The 24,892-nt window shown below is 42.4% G+C and overlaps 1 protein-coding gene across 4 annotated transcripts in view; it reads left to right on the plus strand.

Moving 5' to 3' along the window:
• Window positions 1-24,892, plus strand: part of FRYL (FRY like transcription coactivator) — a 265,895-nt gene that overhangs the window by 143,688 nt on the left and 97,315 nt on the right. For all 4 annotated transcript variants that reach the window (XM_054990361.1, XM_054990362.1, XM_054990363.1 and 1 more), the window contains 10 exons: window positions 5,690-5,958; window positions 6,536-6,731; window positions 9,483-9,607; window positions 11,777-11,834; window positions 13,380-13,471; window positions 14,371-14,543; window positions 16,441-16,601; window positions 18,040-18,150; window positions 18,628-18,782; window positions 19,086-19,185. In XM_054990361.1, the coding sequence (XP_054846336.1) occupies window positions 5,690-5,958; window positions 6,536-6,731; window positions 9,483-9,607; window positions 11,777-11,834; window positions 13,380-13,471; window positions 14,371-14,543; window positions 16,441-16,601; window positions 18,040-18,150; window positions 18,628-18,782; window positions 19,086-19,185 (1,440 nt within the window). The remainder of the gene's footprint in view (window positions 1-5,689; window positions 5,959-6,535; window positions 6,732-9,482; window positions 9,608-11,776; window positions 11,835-13,379; window positions 13,472-14,370; window positions 14,544-16,440; window positions 16,602-18,039; window positions 18,151-18,627; window positions 18,783-19,085; window positions 19,186-24,892) is intronic.

The following is a 24,892-nucleotide window of genomic DNA, read 5'->3' on the forward strand; positions in this document are numbered from 1 at the left end:
ACCCACCTCTTTTCTTCATCTGGGAACGCAAAGTGACATACAGAGTAAATGCAAAAATGCAACTTAAACAAAAACATAACAGTATGAAGTTCCAGCATACTGGGTGGTGCTGATTTCAGTGGTTCAGCTCACCCAGGGCTGAGGACTACAAGCCAAAGGCAAAAGCACAACAGTCTATTTGTATCTTCCTTCAATTCCATTCCAGTTTGAATTCAATATAATAGATTCAGAAGCTATAATGTAATTGCTTTCCATGTGTCTGCTGCTAAAGATGGATCCATTGCTGGCATACAGGGCAGATATAGCGAGGTCAGGTAACATCCCACCCCATTTGCTACAAATGGAAAGTTACCCGGAAAGCTCCCATCCCCATTTGAAGAGTAGGGCTAAGAATCCAAAAGGTGCATGAGAACAGAAGCACGAGTGACTAGGAAATGGGCAAACTTGCTGGAAGCTGAGTTCAGGGAAATAAAACAAGCTTTATTGGGACAGGGAAGATTACAGAAGGCTATAAAAATGTTACAAGAGAACTCCACATCCTGGTATATGTTCACTCTCTTTGAAAACATTTGCAAGGGGGAACATGGCAGTGAAGGAAGAATGGCTCGAAAGGGAAGAATATCCAGCAAGGTAGAAAAAAAAAGTTTCAAATCTCACACATCTAAAGTACATTATTCGTTATCTGTATTGGACATATCTCTCTCTCTCATTCCTGGAAGTTCGGTACTTCACATGTTCCTGCAAGGGCACCACATCACACGGGCGCTGCCTGGCTCCTGTGCTGCGCCCACAAAAGTTCTTATAGAACTTGGCAAAATGCCCACTCTTGGATGATTGGGATGCTCTTAGTGGTGGGCATTTGCCATTTTCCCCACTGAACTGGCCAAAGAACTTGCATAAGGCACACACCTTCACCTTGTTTGGAGAAAACAGGATACTGCCCTCCTTTTTCTCTGAAAGGCAGTGATTCCCGTTCCCATGTGGTTCCCTGCTATCATGCGGCTGATAGCATTGAAGGAGCTCATTAACTGGTTAAATATGACATAGAATGTGAGGTCTATGTGAGAATCAGCAAAAAACCTGAGTGAAATCATTAGAAATACAAGGAGTTCAGTATACTGCTGCATGTGGATGGTGCACTGTGGTACTGGTACTTGTAATCTCTGGGGCCCCAAAAAGTGTTGTATAAGGAGTGTTTTCCCATTTTGCTTATATGGTATAGATACTGTTCTGTGTTGTGTCAGGAGACATAGAATCTTTTTCTCCCTTAGCTTATTCTGGAGCTCTCTGTGCATCCACATCGGTTTCTTGGAGCCCTTACCATGTTTCCGTCTTGCTGGGATAGTGAGGGCTTGAGCTTGCAAAAGCTCGTGTTTGAGAATGGCCCACCCTTCACTCGCTCCTTTCCCTTCCAGCACACTCCCCCACGGAATGACTCTCATCAAGCCTCTGAGTTCATTGAAGTTGGCCCTACGAAAATCTAACCTACGAGTCTGGCTACGAACTTCCTTGGCCTCCCACAGCAACTGGAATTCAAGGAGGACATGGTCACTTCCCCCTAAGGTCCCCACCACCTTCACCTCATCTACCAATTCGTCCCTGTTGGTTAATATCAAGTCTAGTATGGCCGAGCCCCTTGTAGCTTCCTCTACCTTTTGAAAAAGGAAGTTATCGGCCAGGCAGGTCAGGAAATTGCGTGATTCATGACGCTTTGCTGAGCCTGTCTCCCAGCACACATCGGGGAAGTTGAAGTCACCCATAATTACAAGGTTCTGATGTCTGGATACTCTACCAATCTGTTCAAAGAGGGCAGCATCCGTTTATTTTTGCTGATCAGGTGGTCTGTAGCAGACTCCAGCAATAATACCCTTTGTCCTTCCTCCCCTTATTTCTACCCATATGCTTTCCACCGGGCTGTTCGCCCCATTCTCCATAACTTCTTGACAATCAAGCCCTCTCCTCACATACAACGCCACTCCACCTCTTCTTCTACCCTTCCAGTTTTTCTTGAACAACTCATACCCATCCACTAGCACATTCCAGTCATAGGAATGATCCCACCAAGTCTCAGTAATTCCTACTATATCATAGCCCACTATTTGCAATAGAAGCTCAAGCACTTCTTTCTTATTACTCGTACTTTGGGCATTGGTATATAGACACTTGTAGCATTGGGCATTGGTATATAGACACCTTTGTTTGACCTTTCCTACCCAGGTGGGTCCCCACTGTTTTCACTTCATCATTGAAATCCCCATGTTGATTGTCCCCCTCCCCTTGCGGCATCAGTTTAAAGCTCTGCATCTGGTCAAGAATTGAGACATCTGTACCTGTGAGTCATCTTTGTGGCTCCTGTACAGTCCCACATTGGGACTCTGCACACGCAGACCAGCCACAGAAAAGATTTCCAAAGCTTTCTAGAAGGCTAGGAGTGCCCCTCCTCCCCATGGCTCTTTCCCACCAAAACTATTACTTAACCACAAGGAGAGGTGCTAATTCCCTCCGTTCTCTTCTTCCTGCTGCAGGATCTCCACTGCTGTTCTTGGGGTTTCCCCCTCACCTCATTCTTGAGGGTGAGGAGACTTATTTATCTTAAAAGATTTTTTTTATTATCAGCTGTCATTCTAGTGAAAAATAAAAGTACATTCATGAAGAAAAGTTTCTTTTCATTTTCAGTCTTCTCTGCAGTCCCACATGAGACAGCGCATGTGCAGGCCTGCCAATCAGTAGATCTCTGTAGCTTTAAGACTGTAAAGGGGTCGCTTTCCCTTCCCAGAGAGACTGCTGAGCTGTTTCTCACCCAAAAGCCCATGCTATGGGTGGGGCAGCACCCCAAGCCTCAGTTTCTCTTCTGCTGTCGGTAGAAGAGGAACATCTAAAGAATTCTCGCTGTTCACAGCCCTCTGGATGTCGTCTTGCAATACAATCTGTAAGAAAAGGGAAATTCTTCATTATTCCCATGGCTGAGAAGGCTTTGTTCAAGAAGTGCTTGCACTCACTACAGATGTATCCTTTAACTGATGGCACACTGCTAACACTCCTCAATATATGGCGCTTGGTTAGATAAGAAAAAAATGTTTGCATATCCATTTATTAGAGTTATGTGGTATACGTTATGCCCTTGCAGTTAGGGTAAGAGACAGAATGGTTCAAATTCACACAGACAACTGTACAACCATGTATTTGAACAAATGAGGACACTGCATCATGGACACTATGCAAAGAAGCTCTGCTAATTTGGGACTGGGCAGTCTGACATGGAGTGACTCTCCAAGCTGTGCACATACCTGGATCCTCCAGAACCATAGCGGATGAGTCAAGTAGACTAGGATCAAGCGGTCAGTAAAGGATTCCTACATCAGTCAGATATTTGACCAATGGTGGACATTCAAAATAGACGTATTCTCCGTGAAGGACAACAACAAAGTTCTACTGTTCTGCTCTCAAGTAGAGACAGATCAGAAACCAGTGGGAGGTGCATTTCAAATCAAGTGGTCAGGGAATATATTTTACTTGTTTCTGCCTCTTCCACGAATTCCCAAAACCCTTACCAAGATGTGAGTGGAAGGTACCATATGCATTATGATGGAACCTTTTTGGTCTTGTCAGCTGTGGTTTCAACGGTTACTTGTGCTAGCTAAGAGTTGGTATATTCATTTGCCCCAGATCTGTTGCACCACAGTCGAGCGAAATATCACAACATACCCAGGCTGACAATCATGGCATGGCTGATTTCACCTTAGGGACAGATTTCACTGTGGAGGTGGCACAAGTTCTGCTAAATGCTAGTAAATTTAACTCTAGGCTTTCCTTCTCTGGAAAATGGAAACAGTTTGTAGAACGGGTAGAGATAAGAAAGATTTCACCACAATCATGCTCTATCGCTAAGGTTCTAGAATACCTCCTAAGTATTAAGTGTGAAGGGCTCCCTGTGACCTCTGTTAAAGTCTATTTGGCTGCCACATCAGTGTTCCACACCCCAGTAGACATCATTACACATTACACATCTAAACTGTTTCTAAGAAGGCTTAATAATGTGTTCCCACCAGCTGCACCAATCATTCCACAATGGTCCCTTTCACCAGTACTATCTAAGATGATGGCCAAACTCTTTGAACTGCTGGCCAATTGTCCTCTGAGGTGCCTGACCATGAAGGTGCCCTTCCTAGTGGCAGTCACCTCTGCTAGACGTGTGAGTGAGGTAGTGGTTCGGAGGATGGACCCACCATTTTTAAAAATAACATTCAGAGAAGATTGTTCTCAGGCCAAGTTTGCAATTCTTACCAGAGTTATTATCCAAGTTCCACATGTATCAGGAAGTAGTGCTACCAGTCTTTTCCCCAACACCTACCTCTGACGCAGAGAGAACCCTGGATGTTCAAAGGACCATTCTGTTTCATTTAGATAGGGATAGGACAGCCTCCTGCAGATCAGATGTGCAACTATTTCACCATTACTCTGGAGCAAAGAAATGGCAGGGAGCCTCATCCCAAATTTTATCTAGAAGGGCAATCCAAACTATTAGATCATGTTATGAACCTCATCCATTGGAGGTGTGTCCACATTCCATCAGGTCCCAGTCATCTTCAGCATCTTTAATCGGAATACTAATTCAGGATATTGGCAGAGTTGCAACATAGTCCTCTACAGACAGGTTTGTAAGCATTATACCATGGACATGAACAACAAGAGAGGGGCAGCAGCTGGAATGGCCATTCTCCAGTCTCTGTTTCTGTGAAGAGCCTCTCCCGCCACTTATGCTAAATTCCCATATGGGACTGCAGAGAAGACACACTGAAAACAGGATTGCACTTAACTGTAATTGTTCTTTGCAGGTTCACATACCCTCCCCCCTGCCCATCTATTTGTTCTTCAGTACTTATCTTGAGTGGCCCGATGGCTCAGGGAACTGAGAGTTGAGGCGCTGCTCCACCCATAGAATCCATTAGGCCTTCTTCAGAGCTTTCATTATTTTGGTGCTGATCTGCTATGTTTTCACTCCCACTGACAACTCCAGTAGTCTTCCTGCACTATAGCAGGAATCTCAGTGTGGCAGCTGCCATTCCTTAACTGCTATCTCTTGCTCCTCTAGTGCATAAGGGTCTATACTGAGGCTATGGCAGGACTTGGACCCCTGCTTCTTGTGCTGTTGATTGAGTCCCAACCGGTGGCCAAAACATAAACACTCTAAACATTCTTGTTCCTTATTGGATTTCCAGAGATTCCGAGTAGGGATGTAACCCTTTGGTAATTTTTTTGTGCCTCTCTGGTGATTCTTTTTTAGTGTGCAGCACTTCTTCTAGTGGAATGAAGACATTATGCTAACCTACATCCCCCCATTATAAAGTTTCACAATGTTATTGTGTTCTGGGCCCTGACCAGGATTCTCGACCAGGGGTTGGTTTACAGTTGGTTTTCTGGTATTGAAGAAATGTCTCGTTATTCTGATGGTACAGATATTGAGGCAGCTGATCTCTTAATTGTGGCTTTGCTTCATTCTACTTTTAATCATGATCAATTGTTTGTGTACTGTACTGTGATTGCTGACATGGGGGACATTAACATGGTAGTGGTTAGTAGGGAATGGAAAAGCCTTCTCACTGCAGTATTATATCTGCCTTTGGCCACAGTGACTTATTCAAATAACTTTTGCTGTACAAAATGAATCTATTTTGTTTTGTATCTGCAGACTATGTTACTGTACTGTCCCAGTTCAATAGACTTACAGATGTTAGCTGACTGGAGCTCCTCCCCTATCAGCCATCAGTTTGATGTTGTCAGTCCATCACATATATGGATATTTGCACATGTAACTCAGGGCCAAGACCCCTGGATTATTAGCCTCTCCAGTTTCATGAAACAAGAATATCTTCCAAAGCACTGCCCTACAGCTGTGAGCTATGCTTGGATGTTTGCTTATATCAGACTCCAACTATTGTCTCCACAAGTTGACATAAAGTAAGTGCCCTTCTTAATTTGAGTCTGTTAAGTCCTTTTTGTTCATGCTTATTTAACATGATAACGATCCCCTTGTTTAATTTGTCACCTGCTGCATGGTTAAATATGATGCAAATGGAGAGTAAAAGACGGCAAATTGATTCCTGAAAGATTTTGAATACAAAAGCAAAGTTGCCTTGACAGCATTAATGTGTATTTTCATTTTTTATACCCAAAAGTAAGCATACTGTACACTAAAACAAATTTCCAAAATTATAAGTGAATGTAATATTAACATTCACAACATTTGTAAAAACTGTGCTGTAGAAGGATAAGTATATTACTCCTATTTTTCCTCTGCCTCCATGAGGACTAGCAGCAATATTTTCATTCTAAAGGGAATATGGAGATTTCTGCAAAGCCTGCCTTGTATTAGGCTTTGTCCTGTGTAACATGCAGAGTTCAAAAAGCTGTTCATAGTGTGGCTTACATAATGAAACACTATTAACACAGTTTTTAGCAAAGTCATTCTATATATCATGAAATGCTGTTTCTTTTAAATAAGAACCTGTTTACTTTATTTTCTTTTTTTTAACAGCAGCCCTATCAATGCCAAGAAAGTAAATACTACTATAAGCAGTGACTCCTATGTTGGGCTCTGGAGAAACTACCTAATTCTTTGCTGCAGTGCAGCAACTTCTACATCCTCATCTGTACCTGCAGGTTCTGTAAGATGTTCCCCTCCTGAGACGCTGGCGTCTACTCCAGATAGTGGCTACAGCATTGATTCAAAAGTATGTTAATCAACATCTTCTCAGCCAATCGAAGTATTTTCCTGAGTTACAAATGCACAGAAATTGTTGTCTCATTTCCTTACTTTCATTTTATTAAAATGAAATAAAATACAAGATATATTCACTAGAATTTCAGGCTATTTTTTTAATCATAAAAAGCTATCATCTGAGCCTACTAGGAGGTGTGCTCTGTTTGATTTGGGATAAGTAAAATGAAGTTGTGTGGGCCTTTGTTTCATATTTTACCTCTTAGCAGGCGGCTACTGGCTATTGTAGCAGATGAGGTCATTTGTCATCCAAAATAATAGATTGGCTTGCCTTCTTGCTGCAAATAGAAAGTCAGACTCCTCCCTCAAATGCTAAATGGTGGCATGCCATTTTCATCCCCTTCAATCAACTAGTATCACTCAACCATTACTGTCCTTCCAGCGAGCTTCTTGGAGGAAGGATGTGATATAAAAAGTCTAAAATGCAGTTCCATCACTTTCTAAAGATTTGTGCTTGTGGTTGTTGTGGGTTTTCCGGGCTGTATTGCCGTGGTCTTGGCATTGTAGTTCCTGACGTTTCGCCAGCAGCTGTGGCTGGCATCTTCAGAGGTGTAGCACCAAAAGACAGAGATCTCTGTCTTTTGGTGCTACACCTCTGAAGATGCCAGCCACAGCTGCTGGCGAAACGTCAGGAACTACAATGCCAAGACCACGGCAATACAGCCCGGAAAACCCACAACAACCATCGTTCTCCGGCTGTGAAAGCCTTCGACAATACATTTGTGCTTGTGTTTTTCTCCTCTTTCTTACCTTTTTCCCACTGGTAAAACTGGAAAGGTTGCTCTTGGAGGCCCTGTGAATTATTTTTCTTGCATCATTCCTCTGTCAACATAGATCGTATGTTTCACTAGTGGCATAACAAAATATTTGAGAGGATTCCATTATTCTGGGTTAACAACATTTTAGGCTGGGCTTTTTAACTGAGAGACTGAATTCATGGATCGCACCAAGCCATTGTTATGAAATCAGCTATTGTTTAGCATGATGCCTGAGTTGACAGATCATGGTTTATATGCTGAATCCCTGATTGGAAGCAGTTGTTTGTAGTAATTATGGCACAGTGTGATATCTGAATTGACACATAGGTATGGCCATTGCTCCATCTCCAGAGGTACCTGTACTAAGATTGCTGAGTAGTGGTGCTAAACCACTGTTTTCTGGACATTTGGAAGTTCAAAGCTTGGTTCAATGTGATGTGTAAATTAAGCCAAAGAGTTATACACAAACGCTTGGGGAATTTCTTTCTTAGTCTTTCATGTAGGAAAGTTAAATATTTTAGAAGCTGAAGGTAAGCTGAGGTACCAAAAAGCACTAACTCTTAATAGGAAACAACTTTTGTTACCCATCTTTAGTTGGCCATGCCAAGGGCATTATGGATTTTTTAAAAATATAACTCGCAGCACTTCTGCTTTCTCACAATCAATGTAGCAGATCATATGGAGAAATGGAAGTGGAAAAGAAATAGTAATCTTTTTTTATTTATACTGTGCTAACAGGTGTGCCTGATGCTTCAAAAAAAGCAAATAAACAGACATGCCCCAAGAATTTACAGTCCATGGTTTAGACGTGGAGAAACCAGTGAGGGATAGAATAAACAAGAGAAGGACAGGAAGGGAAAGGATGGAAAGGTAAAATGCCTGCAATTTGCATGGTGACTACTTAGAGACACCCCCCTTCTCAATTTACAACAATAAGACAGTGAAGATGGCAAAGGGAATAGCAGTGTGGCTGCAAAAGACGAGAGGCATGATCCAGCCTACTATCAGTTCACTGTTCACATAATGAGGGTCCCAGAGGAGCTCTTTAGAGCTGTCTTTCTGTCTTTCTCTCAGGCCACACATGTGCAGGGAGTGTGTACTGGCAAACTGATGTAATAATGTATGGAGTAAGCTAGTAAACTTTTTTCTGAAATGAAAACATAAATCAATTTATCTTGAATGTATGGAATAAAATTTTTGCTATGGTATGATACATGGTGATTTTTATAATTATTGGAACAAAATAATAACTTTATGAATACGTGAGTGTATATGTGGTTTCTCCTAAATAGTACTGCACTTTAGAAAAGAAACTGCCTGTGTGTATGTGATCGTGTTGTCATAAAAGTTTTAAGTGTACTCGTTTTTTAAAATAACACTAGAAAACCTAGATGATTTCATTTTAAAAAACACACTGAAAAGACAAATGTAAAAATTTCCTACAGTAAATATAATCACAGCGATCTCATTATTTTAGAAAATAGTAATGATATCAGAAAATGATTAGACACCTTCATGGATCATTAGACCATCAGAGGCTACTAAGAAAAGTCTTCTAAACTGCCATTATCTCATTGTGACCTATTTGTAGCTTAATTTCTGGGAAGTTTTATAGGTCACCAGGATTTCATTTGTTCATTCAAATCAAAGGTAACAAAATTAGAATATAACATGAAATATTTGTGCCTGTATCTCTAGAGAAAAAAAATATTAAGGTCCTCCTATAGACTGTACTATAAACAATAAAACGTAGAAAATCTCCCTCAGTTCTTTGGCAGTCCTTCATAATCTTTGGAGTTGGGGAATGTTCTGAACCTCTTTTCTACATCTTTCTTAGCTGCCACTTCATGATATTTTTGTGATAATGTTGATATACTGATGTTAAATTAATTGTGATATTTGAACATGATATTCAGTGGGTAATGATACCTTGCTTGTATTTTCAGATAATTGGCAGTCCGTCCCCTTCATCCTTGTTTAAGCACATTGTTCCAATGATGCGCTCTGAGAGCATGGAAATTACAGAATCCCTTGTGCTGGGCCTTGGCAGGACCAGCCCAGGTGCTTTCAGGTAATCAGTTTATATTCCATTAATCCAGCAAGGAGCAAAACACGGAGAAAACAGTGGAGAAAACAGCATGACGTATTTTATAAATAAATAATGCCGTCTGAGCTGTTTGCCTGCTGGGTTTGTCTACCCCTAAGTTAAGTATTTTGGGTAACTACCATTCTTCACATTTTGAGTGTCTTTGGATAACCCACAGTGTTACATCCTAACGTGAGGGTTCTAGTACTGTAGATTATTAGCAGGCATATGTATGTTTTTTTTTTAATTTGGAGAAACAAAGTAATGCATAGAGACAAATTCCTGCTATCTTATCTTAGTATTTGCTGAATGCCTGAAATAAATACTTCTCCTACTTACACCATGTGGGCATTTGACCTATCATCGGAGTCCTAGATAGTGCTACTTCTTGGTCTGCTGCCCCTTTCCCCCATTTTTTAATGGAAGTGATGAACAAGAAACACTTTGCCATACGTCACTCTTTGCTTGGCTGGATCTGTTATGCCTGTCTAGCTGATTAAGAATGTTACAGAGGTGTCACAGAGGTCTTAAATTATAAAGCATTTGTAAAGTTGCCATAAAAGAATTTAAATACGTATGCTAAAAATTTACCTTGAGAATAATGAATTAATATTTTCAGCTGTTTGTCCAAGAGTTTAAACTTGAAAACATGTGCTATCAATGCAATTTAAGTTCCTTGAAGTTTTAGAAATTATGGACTGGCTCCAAAGCAGCTCACAGAAATTTTTTCCTGTGTTCTCTTTTGTCCCACACCCTCCTGCAGTTGCTTCCAAGGTTCAGGTGGGACTCTTAATTAATGTCTTTGCAGGCAACTGTTGGTGCCTCAGATCTTCCCACTGCAAGCCTTCTCTCTAGGCAAGGGCTAGTTTGGATTCAGCCCAAGTTTACGGTCAAGTTTATGAACGAGAATCTCCTCCTTGCTAGTAGGACTATAGCAATTACACAGAAAGTAGCTGCTCTAAATTTTGTTTTGAAGAGACCACACAATACCAGGAAACCACTGTAGCAAATGTAAATATATTCCTATCCACATATAAAAGTGCAAAGTGCGATGTGTTCAAATATACAATACAGGAATACACAGTACAATTATATACAGCACATATATCATTCAACCAAGTCTTTACAGTCCGTATAGTTCCTTGCTTTCATTTAAAGTGCAACATGCAAAAATTTTTATACGGAAGCCCATGGAGAGAATCGTGGAAGATGTTCTAACATTCCCAGTCCCAAAATTCAAGATTTGTCCAACAACGCTGACGGGGATGTGCAGGCAATTGTCATTAACCCGTTTCGTGAGAGAAAGCTCACTTCATCTTGGGCATGAAAAAATTCAGACTGGATACACTGAATCTGCATGCCAAGGGTTTGTCACAGAAGACATTGGTTGGATGGTTAGTGGGTTGGCACCACAGTTGGATTCTACCAGCTGACCTTCTATATGCACGCGAGAAGAGATGTTGGTTGATCTCAGAGCTGCTTTGAGAGGGGCAATCTGGTTGAACTGTACTCAAGACAGGCAGCCAGAAAATCCTGGTGTGTTGTATTTACAGATCTCCTGATCAATCTTCCCAAGTTCTGCTCCTCTCCTTGCTTCCTCCGATTATTCTTGCTTCTTTCTGGAGATTGGGAAGTGTCTAACTTGGAGCATGCACATCTACAGATGGACCTCTCCTTTTGTCGAAATTCCTGATGCTTGATTGCTTGGCAAGGAACTATACGGACTGTAAAGACTTGGTTGAATGATATATGTGCTGTATATAATTGTACTGTGTATTCCTGTATTGTATATTTGAACACATCGCACTTTGTACTTTTATATGTGGATAGGAATATATTTACATTTGCTACAGTGGTTTCCTGGTATTGTGTGGTCTCTTTGCAACAGTTGTTCCAGGGCCGCCCGTGGTTTTTCCTCCACTAAATTTTGTTTTGGTCAAAGTCTGTTAAGAACTTTGTCAAATTTAATTTAATGCTTTGGCTTGAACATCAAACTGATGTAGTACACTTAATTATTAAAATATTAAAATAACTTTACATCTTGTATTGTCATTGTTATGGCTAAGAGTCAATACAAATCAATTGAAACTGCTTGAATATTTTTCCCTAGTAATAATTGGAAACTTAAGTAATTGACTTGTATCCTTCACCCAGGGAATTAATAGAAGAGTTGCACCCTATAATTAAAGAAGCACTTGAAAGAAGGCCAGAGGTAATGAAGATGTTAAAAAATTGTGATTAATGTACTTTTTTTGTTGGTCTTTATCTTGTAAATAGTTCTTAAAGAATGAAATATACATTTGATATCTGTAGCTAAAAAGTAAAGTAAATTAATGACAAAAGTATACCACAGTCAAGGTTTTTCAAATGGCTAAGCATGATGACTGTGATCCAAAGAACAGCAAGCAAAATGATCCAGTTGTCTCTTTAACTTAACTCATGTAGCTGCAGGTGGAGAGGGAACTTTGTATACACTTTAAAATATTTGTTATGCTTGGAAAGAGATCTAATTTTTGCTGTCTATCCCAACTGGCTATCTATTGAGAGTCAGTGTGGTATAGTGGTTAGAGTGCCGATTAGGATCTGGGAGACCCAGGTTTAAATTCCAACTCTGCCATGAAGCTTGCTGGATAACCTTGGGCTAGTTACACATTCTCAGACTAACCCACCTCCCAGGGTTGTTGTGAAGATAAAATGGAGGAAAGGAGAATGATGTAAACCATTTTGGGTCCCCGTTGGAGAGAAAGGTAGGATAAAAAATGAAGTAATTTTTTTTTAAATGTTGTTGGCCAGCAAGTGCAGTAATTATGTACTGTGTGTATTTCTTGCTGAAGGATATGTAAATTATTCTAACTTTTCTTCCTTAAGTGCAAAAAGTTGCAGTTAGATGCAACAAGGTGGAAAGCTGTCACTGTAGTTGTCTATAACAATAGACAAATACTTACCAAAGTTATTCTAGTGGTTGTAGGCAAATTGTTCTTGTTTTAAATTGCAAAATTCTCCAGCATCTTCCAATGTGTTTTGAGGTATGAGAGTTCTTCCTCAGGAAAACACTGATTGACCAAAAATCTCCTTCTGCTCCAAGATGAGCTGTATTGTGTCCGATTTCTGTGTTGGCATGCATTGGATGGTTTTGCAATAAATATTTTAGCACGTACTTGAATCACTTTGGATTTGTTGTATAGCATTTTTGGTCAATAATTGGTGGAAGTAACCACCCATTCCAATAAAACTTTATCTGTTCTAAAAATTAAATCATTGGCCAAACATTTTGTCTTGGCAGTCCTGTACTGAATTTAAGTAGACTAGTTCACCCTTTCAACCCCCATTTCCAGATAACTTTTAATGTATAAAAATTGCTATTTTTCAGAGTCATAGTTTATTTGATTTGCCTTTGGCTATCAGTTGGAAATCTATTATTGGTCAGATCCAAGGCATTGTTGCATGATCAAAATGTTATTTTTGCTCATGTGGGAGAGGGAGCATTTCTACCTGTTCCTCCCATCATATTGCAGACTCCCACCAAAAGCTATTCCTCAGGATCCACTGATAACTCAGAAACAAGTTTTATCGGGAGCATAGGAGGCTGCAGTATGGAGGGGGATGTAGGAACAATCCATTCCATGAGAAGTTCTGCTAATCGTTCTTTAGTTCCGTCTTATTGCTTTAGAGTGATATGACTAATCTGACAGGTGTTATACCATCATGAGAATGGCTTAAGTGTGATTCCAGCATGCCACTTTATCTTCTCTAACAGAATATGAAACGGCGCAGGCGTCGAGATATTTTACGCGTACAGCTAGTACGAATATTTGAACTGTTGGCTGATGCAGGGGTCATTAGTCACAGGTAAGCATGAGATATGATCATATATTTCTGCCAAATGAGTTTCATTTATAAGCTACAGAATAAGGCCCAAACCTTGCTAGGGCAACAGCTTTTAGGATAAGAATATCTGCCTCTTTGTAATGATAGGAGTGCAGGTATAGGAGAGGGAGGTGTGAATACTGAGCTGTTTAAGCCCCTTCCATGTAAGGGGCTTAATTGATATCCTGAAGTACCCCAATGAGAATCAGAGTGCAAGATTCTGTCAGACCCACTAGTTCATCTTTGTGTCCTCTGTGCAGTCCCACATGGGACTGTGCAGGTGAAGGCCCATGTGTGCCTGCACAGAAGACACTCAATGGACAACAGTTACAGGTAAGTGCAACCTTGTTTATCTTCTGCTTTCCCCTCTGTCTGCTATCTTCTCCAAGTAGAGTTTTAAGTTCAGATCCTGAGGCATCCACGCGTGATGGGGCTATTCTTCTGATGGTTCCAATTACTGTTCATGAGGGCAGGTTTAAGAGAACCACCTCAATATTTCAAGCACTTGAAAATTCTGAAAATGCTATTATAATGATTAATTTGTAATTAAGCTTCTAAACTAGTTACTTTAATCAAAAAGCAAGAACCTCAATCCAATCCCTGTGCTAAGACATATTAAGTAGTCTAGTAACCCAGTGCAGCCATAGCTGTTTTTATACTACCAAAGAATAATTGGCAAGTGGGGTAGGCGAACACTGGATCCAGTTTTATTTGCAGAGCTGCTAGTTGTTGCGTCGGTGTAGCTAAATATAAGATTTGGTACTTAGTCGTTCAGGGAGCTCCTGCCCAATGCTGTTTGGATCTACTACTTTGAGAACAACGCAGTAGAAATCTGTACTTACACAGTGTTTTCATTTGCAATCTGCATGTTTTCTTTGTAGTGCGAGTGGTGGCCTTGATAATGAAACACATTCCCTTAACAACACATTGTTGGAATATGTGGATCTAACCAGGCAACTCCTAGAAGCAGAAAACGAAAAGGACTCTGACACGTTGAAGGATATCCGATGCCATTTTAGTGCCTTAGTGGCTAATATCATTCAGAATGTTCCAGGTATTCACAAATATCTCATTAATTACAGTTTGAAATGTCAAGCCCAAGAAATTGTTGCTGCTCATAAGCAAGCATGCTTTCACTTCTATAGTTAAATGTGCCAATGACTATTTGATCATATTTAAAATCAAAATCATGTGTTTCTGAAAGGGATTAATAGTCCTGTTTTAAAATCCATAATGACTTTATTTTTCTATTCGTTCTAGAAGTTTCATTCTATCTTTAGCATTCGATTAGCATTCGATTTATATAGATTCGAGACAGCTAGATGGAAATAAAGCGTACTGCAGCATTCTAAAAACACCATTAAAATCTTTCTGATACTTTAAAAGTTAACACAATATATAGATCCCACTCCAGCAACTCACAACATCTCTTTAGATTTAAGGAAGGAAAGTTTAAAAGTTGGCCTGGATTGGGATGTGTATTTTGGTATATTCAGTCTGAAAATACACCCAAAATGTTTGGAAATCCCAATCCTATCCCAGATTTTCACTATCTAATCAAGATGTATGCACATTCTGCTGCCTGTTATATTGAGATTCTCTGGTTTGGCATTGGTTCTGTTGGGCTTTGTTGGTTCTTTTGGGTCAGTGATGGTTGTTGTGTGTTTGACTAAGGCTTCCTTGTCCTGGAGAAAGCAGATTCCCCCCCCCCCATAGAAAACAATGGAGAGTAGCTGGGAACACCTTGTTCAGGGGCCCATAGAATTGGACCACTTGACCCAAACTTCATTCCACTGCAATTTTGGTTTAATTTGCTACAAAATGTCAGGCTCTGCCAGTTAGATCCCCAGTTACTTCTCTGCAGACATTTCAAGAGTCCAGTTAAAGTTTCTTTATTAGAGATCCATCGGTGTCAGCGCACTCAAACAACTACATTGGCAGAAGTCACGTAGAGGAGGAAAGCAATGTTAGTTATAGGGCGAAATTCCAGCCCTGTGATAAGGACCGATAAAGTTTAGGCATGCAGGGCCTAGGAGGGGAATGGCGGGGATGGATAGGAAAGGGAAAGATGAGCTTATTACTTGTCTCTGGGAGTTATGGCTCAGGCTGGCATCTCAAGGACACTTTCCCATGCCAACCCAGAAAGTGAAAGCAACCACCTGTGAGATAAGCAACTCGCAGCTACACAGTTAGACAATTACACAGATAGATCTTTACGCGTTCTCAGAGGCCCAGACTACAATACAGAGAATATAAGCATACATGGCAGATAAGCAGGGTGCATTTGACACAAAAACAACCCCTCTAGCACCCTGGAAAGATTCCCCCGTAAGGAATAGTGAAGCCAATTAATTTCAGAATTCCCCCCCCCCCTCAAATCTCAGATCCAAAACCAAACAAACCAAAATCTAAGGACCCGAATATCGGGAATACCAATACCTGATACTTGAATCTGAATAATACCAGGTTTTTTCAGTGCATATCCCTAAGCCTGGACACAACTGTTTTAAAGCCTGTAGGTTCTGCTGGATCACATTCTGCAAAGAAATCGTTCTGAGACAGCTGTAGAAAACACTCAACACTTGCTACCACGATTCATTGTAATTTGGAAGAACCATACTCATTGGTGGTTCTGGACAACTTTGAGCATTTCAGGATTGATATGTGGTATTTAGCTTCTCCTTGAAGTCTTGTTCTCTAGTCTAGGCCGTGCAAAGATGCAGTCAGTTCCCATCTCGGAAATGGAAAGCAACTTTAATGGAGCTGAATTTGGGGGAAGGGATGCAAAATGTTTTTGGCTGAAGGTCTGTAATACTGTGTGTAAAATATAATTGACAACACTGCTGAAGAGATTTCATTTTAAGTTTGCTTGCTTTTCAGAAGACTGAAGTTTAGGTATCTTTGGTATGTTTAGTTTATTAAAAGGTGTCTTTTACAAATCTGTCTCTTAGTGCACCAGAGAAGAAGCGTCTTCCCGCAGCAGAGCCTACGTCACAGTCTCTTCATGTTGTTCAGTCACTGGGCGGGACCCTTCAGCATCATGTTTACTCCCCTTGACAGATACAGTGATAGGAACATGCAAATAAATAGACATCAGTACTGTGCATTAAAGGTAATGGCCATCTTAAGAACATAGTTTAATAAATGTTTTTAATGATTGAAGCAATATTTTTATCTCCTGGAACTTGTTTGATTTTTATCTTCAGTATTCCAAACAGCAGATAAGATTGGAGTGGTCAACTCTGTAATAACAATAATAATAACATTTGATTTATATACTGCCCGTCAGGATGACTTAACACCCACTCAGAGTGGTTTACAAAGTATGTTATTATTATCCCCACAACAAAACACCCTGTGAGGTGGGGGGGGGGGCTGAGAGAGCTAGAAGCTGTGACTGACCCAAGGTCACCCAGCTGGCTTCAAGTGGAGGAGTGAGGAATCAAACCCGGCTCTTAACCACTACACCAAACTGGCTCAAAGGATGTTGATAAGTCTAAGAATACTGACAGGGATTACTGTTTCTTGTTTATCTTTAGATGAAGATTGCAACCGATGCAATCTGAGTGGAGGTTTTTGGAGCATCCACATGGCATTATCTTCTAGTTGTCCACTGTCTGGGTTCTCCCTTGCTTTGCTCCATTTTTTTTTGGACCTACTTTGCTATGATCTTTCCTGAAAGATTGCAGTCAAAATGGGTTTGTGCAGAGCACTGTACACTGTTTTTAACCTCTCGCCCTTCCACCATTTTATTGCCATCATTTCCCCCTGTGTCATTGGAGGGTGTTTTTTTATTTTAGTATAGAAATTTTATTTGAAAAGACAAGATAAGATATAACAATAGAAAGTGCATAAAAACTTATACAAACAGTACATTGAGATTAATTTGAGGCTTATACTTACTTATACAAATAGTAGATTTAGGATTGGTCTACAACTTAAACAAGATCATGGTTTACATTCTCTGGAGAAAATTCAATCTAAATTTCTCCAATCCATTTTACAAGTTCCATCCGGAGTGCCCAATTCCCTACTCTGATTAGAAATGGGACAAATGAGAATTTTTCTTGCCTCGGTTCGTCTATGGCTTAGGACACATAAGAATCCAAAAGGTCTTTTCCATTTACTAATTCAGGGTGGCTAACAGCCAAAGTGGCTACAGCAGACTGAGAGTAAGTTAAAAAAGATGGGCTTCTCTCTTGAAGCTCTGGGCCTTGGTACATTGTATGTATTAGTATGAGTTAGATGGCTTCTAATCTACTCATGGTAATACAACTGTGTAACTCAATTGTTTTATGCCCCTCTCCAAGGTTGTTGTATTCTAGACCTCTGGACTCCCTTTGTGGACTGTCTTGTTATGGGGCCCGGCTAGCTGTGTTTTGTGGTGCATAGACGTTTTGAACAACTTTCTTGGTCATATCCAGCAATTGTTCCCCTATTGTTCTAGCCACATCCATGACAATATGATTGCTTGTAGGTTTGTAGAGTGAGTTTATAAATCTTTACATCCAGCAGTCTGATCTGTCTGTGAATTTTTTTCCATTTCAAAGGCTATGTCTGCTGTACTATGTTGTGGCCCTGTTGCAGATAATGTAGGTCTCTCATCAGATGGCTATTTGTACAAATGGTTGGACAATATTTTGGATTCACAGGATAAGAAGGTAATTATACAGCATCAACAACCCTTAAAATGTCTATTTGCCTTTAAATAATCCAAAGATAATTGAGATACAGGAAAGCCTTCTCAAATTGTGGAAATTTTTTAACATGATTAAAAGTTGCCATCATAAAGCTGCAAGCTCAGAGCTGGGCCTGTATCAGTAGACCCTTTATAAAGAATAAACAGATTGAATGAAAATGTGCTACTGTACTACTGTTTTAGATGTGATACCAACATCTAAAACATGGCTTAATCTAGAAATCTGAAGATCTTTGAAAACTAGAATTCAAGACTGCTGTAGCTTTGTTATGAGTCTGCTGATTTTTAAAATATAGCTTGCTTAATTGGGTTATGTGATTATATGAGCAATAGCCTAATTGAAAATAAAGATGTAAACTTTTGTGACAGTTTATAACTTCAAAACAACCTTAACAAAACAACCTTTGTTTTCTGAGTTCTTTATTTTTTGTTTGTTTAGGTTCATCAGCTGGGCTGTGAGGCGGTTATGCTGCTGTTGGAGCTCAACCCAGACCAGAGTAACCTCATGTATTGGGCTGTTGATCGTTGTTACACAGGCTCGAAGCGGGTAGCAGCTGGATGTTTTAAAGCCATAGCCAGTGTGTTCCAAAACAGGTGCTAGAGAAAATTCCTTAAACAAAAACATCCAAGATACATTTATTTTAAGTATGTATGAATGTATATGGTGATGGAGAGTGCTATCAAGTCATAGATAATCTATGGCAACTCCTGCTTGAATTTTCAAGGCAGGAGACTAATAGCGGTGGTCTGCCATTGTCTGCCCCTGCATATCGACTCTGGTTTTCCTTGGAGGTCTCCCATCCACTTAGTAAGAACAACGCTGCTTCTTTTCTGACATCTGACAAGATCTATACACAAGCATAATTTTTGTTCCCTTTTTTCTTTTCCCCTTCACAGGGATTACCAGTGTGATACAGTTACTCTCCTCAATCTTATATTATTTAAAGCTGCAGATTCTTCCAGGGCTATCTATGAAGTTGCTATGCAGCTCTTACAGGTTTGTGTGCGAATCTTAATTCGGAAGTTTCAAAATATATATCCTTTTTGAAATTATTACAAAATGTATTTGTCAGGAAACTATTACACAAATAAGAACATTAAGTGTATTTTATGGTGCCTCTATTCATTTAAATGAGTTTTCTACAACTCAGTGCTTATATCCATATTGGTATATAAACATTCTTTTGATACCCTTCTTTACTGCGATGGGATAGTGATTAGCTCTACCAGTGTCTTCACTTGCCAGCAGAAATTCATTAGTGTTACCAGGCTGCAGTTGAATTCTTTCTTGAAGCTTAGAATTCTTGCATTTTTAATGCTTCCCATTGGCTGCCCTACCTCTGGAGCCTAGAGGCTAGAGTACATATTTTTAAATGTTGTGTAAGAAGCAAGAATTCATGTATTACACATCTCATGCAGTACAGTACTCAGTGATCATTGATTAAGAGCGTTGTTTTAATGCAGAATTGCCATGTTGGCCATCTGTAATATTGTATGTATGGATTTATTGTTCATCTTTGTTCCTTTGTGCATCCCCACATTGGGGACTGCGCATGTGCAGGCCTGCCAACAGAGAAACTTACTAGCTTCTTTCGAGTTCCATTAGGGGCAGCTTCTCCCCAATCACGTAACCATTTTTCCTGCCTAAAACAGGTCCCGTGACCTAGGAGGAGTGACCTCTTTCCCTCAGTTCTCTCTGAGCTGCCGTGAAGAGAGGAACTTTGCTTCAGAGCTGGTTCGTTCTTCTTGATTATCGATCTACGACTTGGACTTGGACTGGACCTGGATTTCACTATTCTGTTTATCTATTCAGCTGTGTCGTCTTGTATTGTGAGAATTTTGGGTGTGATTTTCTGGACTGGATTTGGATTTCATTATTCATCTTTCGATTTGGCTATGGTGTATCTGAACCACATTTCCCATGTTGTAACAGTTGCATACGGTAGTGGTGAGTCTGGATAGTATATCAGAAAAGTTCCTTTTTAAGCAATGTACCCGGTGTGGTACTAAAATGACCGGGTCCGACCAACACGATCTGTGTGTTCTGTGCCTGGGTGAAGGGCATAAGGTTGGCTCTTGCACCTTCTGCCAGCATTTTACCCCAAGGGCCAGAAATGAAAGAGCCCAGAGATTGATGGCCACACTATGGAATAAGAAGTTTGCCGAATCTGTGTCATTGAAGAAGTTAGGCTCTTCTTGGCACTCGGCTGTTTTTACACAGAAAGGTGACAAGCCCTTAACCACTCCGGATTGCCATTCAAGAGTGGGATCCATGGCTTCAGTAAGATCGACTCTGAGGTCAGATCTGACCACTTTGAAATCTCTGGCTCCGCATTCTTCCTCAGAACCGAGACCACCTTCGGAGCCCCCTGCTAAGAAGATGAAGAAGGTGAAATATTTGTCTAAATCTTGCTGGAGTTGAGAACATCGGAGTCGGTCTAAGATCCGAGGAGGATGTCATCCTAATCCATTGCAGGACTCTGTCACGTCACTTACACTCATCTAACCGTTCTCTGTCGGAGGGGGAATCAAGAGGCGCGGATCCAACATCACTAGCAACCGACTCAGGCCTTTGGACGACAGAGCACATTTTCAAGTCAGCTTCTTTTGCTGAGCCTGCTCCAGTGGAGGAGGAGTCGGGTCAAATCTGAGGTGAGACTGTGAGGAGATCTACAACTTCTAAGGAACGATCATCGACTCCGAGGCATTCTGTGATCCCGAGAGACTGCCCACTGACTCCGAGTCACCAGAGAGAGCATGGATCTGAGCGGAGATGCTCTTTGTACCTGAGGGGAGCGACTCAACAGGAGCATCGCCCAACCTGTTGCATTCCCCCACCATATCATTGCCATTGGGCTGGAGGTGTCAGGCCTGGCTAGAGGACTCTCTCAGACTCTCCACTTAACCAGACACAGCTGCATGAGTTAAAGGTCTTTATTATGAGATTCTCTTCCCCCCCCCACTGTACTGTAGAAAATAATTGCCTAGAATGCCAGAGCTGTCTTCCCAGTATAGAAATACCCCTCATTCCCCTCCCCCTATTTCAAATGAAAGTCCGTAAGAGTTGGCGCACAGCTCCTAAGCTGGAAAAGCCAGGGAGAGATGCAGAGCTGGGACCTCAAGGTCGGCCGGCTGGTTCTCAGGCGTCTGGTAGTTCTATACACTCCCACCTGTACTGATAAGACAGCTCAGCAAAGCAGTAACAAGACTGCAGCAAAGAAACAACAAACGGCAGAGAAACCACAGAGTAGCTCTTTTTATTCCCCCCCCCCAGTAGTAAGAAACCTCCATGTATGGTAGGCAGGCTCGCTTGCTACCCTGCCTGACAGGAGGCCCTCATGGGTTCGACACATCAGATCTGAGATCCTCGACTTCATCTGGGAGGGCATGGCTTCCACCACCGTCACCGGTCCAACTTCAGCAATCTTATGACTCTGATGAGGAGGATCTTGATTTCTGCCCAGACCTGTCGGATAATGGATCCGAGGTCTCGGAACCGTCACCAGACAAGAACATGGCTCCATCTTTGGATTCGCCATATGAAGATCTCTGCTTGTATGCTGAGCAGATGGCCCGAATGGCACAGGCACTTGACCTGGATGTGTCATCTTCTGCGCCCAAGACCTTGGGCAAGCTTCTAGGCAGACTCTACAGTGATGTTCCAGCTTCAGTAGGGTTCCCTATTGTTAAAGGCCTGGATGAGGTAACCCTGAAGACATGGGAGAAGGCAGCGGAGTTTCTGGCAACCTCTAAGAGGGTAGAGGCCATGTACAGGGTGAAGCAAGACACATGGCCCTCCCTCTTCAAGCAACAAGACAACACGAACTGCATTCTAGTAACCCCCTTTTGGCCAAGACAATCTGGTTGCCAAAGTTACTAGATTTGTCAAAACAGACATACATAAGGGAACTGGAGACCCCTTGGCCGTCTTCTGGGTCCGTATTAGACCATTTCAGCCTGCTCTCTCAGGACGATGTGGACAGGATCCTGCAGGGGATGAGGCCAACCACCTGTCCTCTGGACCCCTGCCCATCCTGGCTGGTGAAGGCCAGCTCGGAGGGGCTACGGGACCATCTGGAGGCCATTGTTAACATCTCCCTGAGCTCTGGGGTTTTTCCAGGAGTGTTAAAGGAGGCGGTAGTGCGGCCCCTCCTGAAAAAACCATCTTTGGACCCCACTGACCCGTCCAGTTACCGCCCAGTGTCGAACCTCCCGTTCCTGGGCAAGGTGATTGAGCGGGCGGGTGGCGGTACAACTGCAGGAATTCCTGAATGATGCTCTAGTCCTGGACCCATTCCAGTCTGGCTTCCGTCCTGGCCATGGGACGGAGACAGCCTTGGTTGCCCTCACAGACGACCTTCGCAGGCATCTGGATCGAGGCGGGTCAGCGCTGCTTGTGTTACTTGATCTCACAGCAGCGTTTGACACGGTTGACTATGATTTGTTGGCCAGCCGCCTTGCCGACGTGGGGATTAGGGGGACAGTCTTACAGTGGCTGGTCTCCTTTCTCCAGGGTCGGGGACAGAGGGTGGTGCTCGGGGGAGATCTATCGGCCCGTCACCCTTTGGTGTGCGGGGTTCCCCAAGGGGCGATACTCTCCCCAATGTTATTTAACATCTATATGCGCCCCCTCGCCCAGTTGGTGCGGAGGTTTGGGCTGGGTTGTCATCAATACGCGGATGACACCCAACTTTTTCTGTTGATGGACGGCCGGCCAGACACGGCCCCAGACAATCTGGCCAGAGCTTTGGAGGCTGTGACGGCATGGTTGAAACAGAGCAGGCTGAAATTGAACCCAGTGAAGACGGAGGTCCTGCAGCTGGGACGGGGGCTGCCAGATGTTGGGATCCAGCTCCCTGCCCTGGATGGGACACCACTGGCAACTTTGCCAGTGGTAAAGAGTCTGGGTGTGCTCCTGGATGCCTCCCTATCGATGGAGGCCCAGGTCACGGCGGTTGCCAAGTCTGCATTTTTCCATCTTCGTCAGATCAGGCAACTTGCCCCCTACCTGACGCCCCAGGACCTGGCTACAGTGATCCATGCAACGGTCACCTCCAGGCTAGATTACTGTAACTCACTCTACGCTGGGCTACCCCTGGGCCTGATCCGGAAACTACAACTGGTCCAGAATGCGGCGGCACGGGTCCTGACTGGTATACCTTACCAGTCACACATCACACCTGTCCTGCGCCAGCTGCACTGGCTTCCAGTTGAATTCCGAATCAGGTTCAAAGTGTTGGTTCTTACCTTTAAAGCCCTGAGTGGGTTGGGACCGGCATATCTTCGGGACCGCCTCTCCCTGTACGTTCCCCGGAGATCGCTCCGATCAGCGAATAAATATTTACTTGTGGTCCCCGGCCCTAAGGAAGCCCGCCTCGCTTCAACCAGGGCCAGGGCTTTTTCAGTCCTGGCCCCAGCCTGGTGGAACGCTCTGTCAATGGAAACCCGGGCCCAGCGGGACATATTATCGTTCCGCCGGGCCTGTAAGACAGAGCTGTTCCGCCAGGCGTTTGGTGATTGAAGGGGGCGGTGCCATGTCGGCCTCCCACCTTTGGGGTGGGGAAGGTTCTCCCCACCACTGCACCTTGTTAATTTGTTTTATTATTTGTATATTGATTTTAGTTTTGTTTTTATCAATTTTAACTGTTCACCGCCCAGAGCCCCTGGGATGGGCGGTATATAAATTGAATAAATAAATAAATAAATAAATAAATAAATAAACATTACACTGCCGGTAGTCCCAGACATTCTTTTGTGGGAAGATCTGTTTCACCACAACCCGGAGAAACTGCACCTGACAGCGTGGCGTATACACCCCAACCCTTAGGTTGTTCTAAGGAGGTGCAGCATGTGATCCCAAATGACAGGAGACCTTCTACTAGGAGGTCCTATTCCTTTAAGTGGACACACTTTGTGTATTGGGCTGACAGAAAAGGCATATTGCTAGCTACATGTTCCTTATATGACATTGTGGATTATTTGTGTTTTTTTAAGTCTGCAGGCCCACCGCTACCTCTTTGAAAGTTCACCTGGAAGCTATTTCAGCCAACCATGAGCAGGTTGAAGGGCGTGAGAGTATTCTCTCACCCAACTTCTAAAAAATTCCTGAAGGGGATGTTTAACTTTAATCCACCTGTCACACCTCTGATTCCCCAATGGTCATTATCATTAGTGCTCTCAGAGATTGTTAAAACTTTTTGAGCCTTTGGCTACATGTCCCTTGGAATTGCTGTCTTGGAAGGTTTGCTTCTTAGTTGCAATAACTTCGGCACAGAGAGTGAGTGAACTCTCTGCACTCAGAGCAGACCCTCCCTTCCTAAGAATCCACTCTGATAGAGTAGTGTTCAGACCTAGTCTGCAGTTCCTACCCAAGGTAGTGTCACCATTCCATGTTTCACAGGATATTGTCCTCCTTGTTTTCCACCCCTCTCCTGAGTCTGGAGCAGAGGGGGCATTGCATTCCTTAGATTTAAAAAGGGCCGTATCCTTTTATTTGGATAGGATGAAGGAGTTTCGCACAGACTTTTTGTCTGTTCTGGGGGGCCCAATAAAGGGAAGCAAGATTCGGCCTAAACCTTATCATGGTGGATTGTGTCAGCAATCCAGAGAGTTTACCAGCAGGTGGGGATAGAGTGCCTGCTGTGAGTCAGAGCCCACTCTACCAGGGCGCAAGCATCTTCATCTGCTTCTCTGAGGGGATTGCC

This window comes from Eublepharis macularius, chromosome 10 (genome assembly GCF_028583425.1).
Source record: "Eublepharis macularius isolate TG4126 chromosome 10, MPM_Emac_v1.0, whole genome shotgun sequence".
In the NCBI taxonomy this organism is placed as follows: Eukaryota; Metazoa; Chordata; class Lepidosauria; order Squamata; family Eublepharidae; genus Eublepharis; species Eublepharis macularius.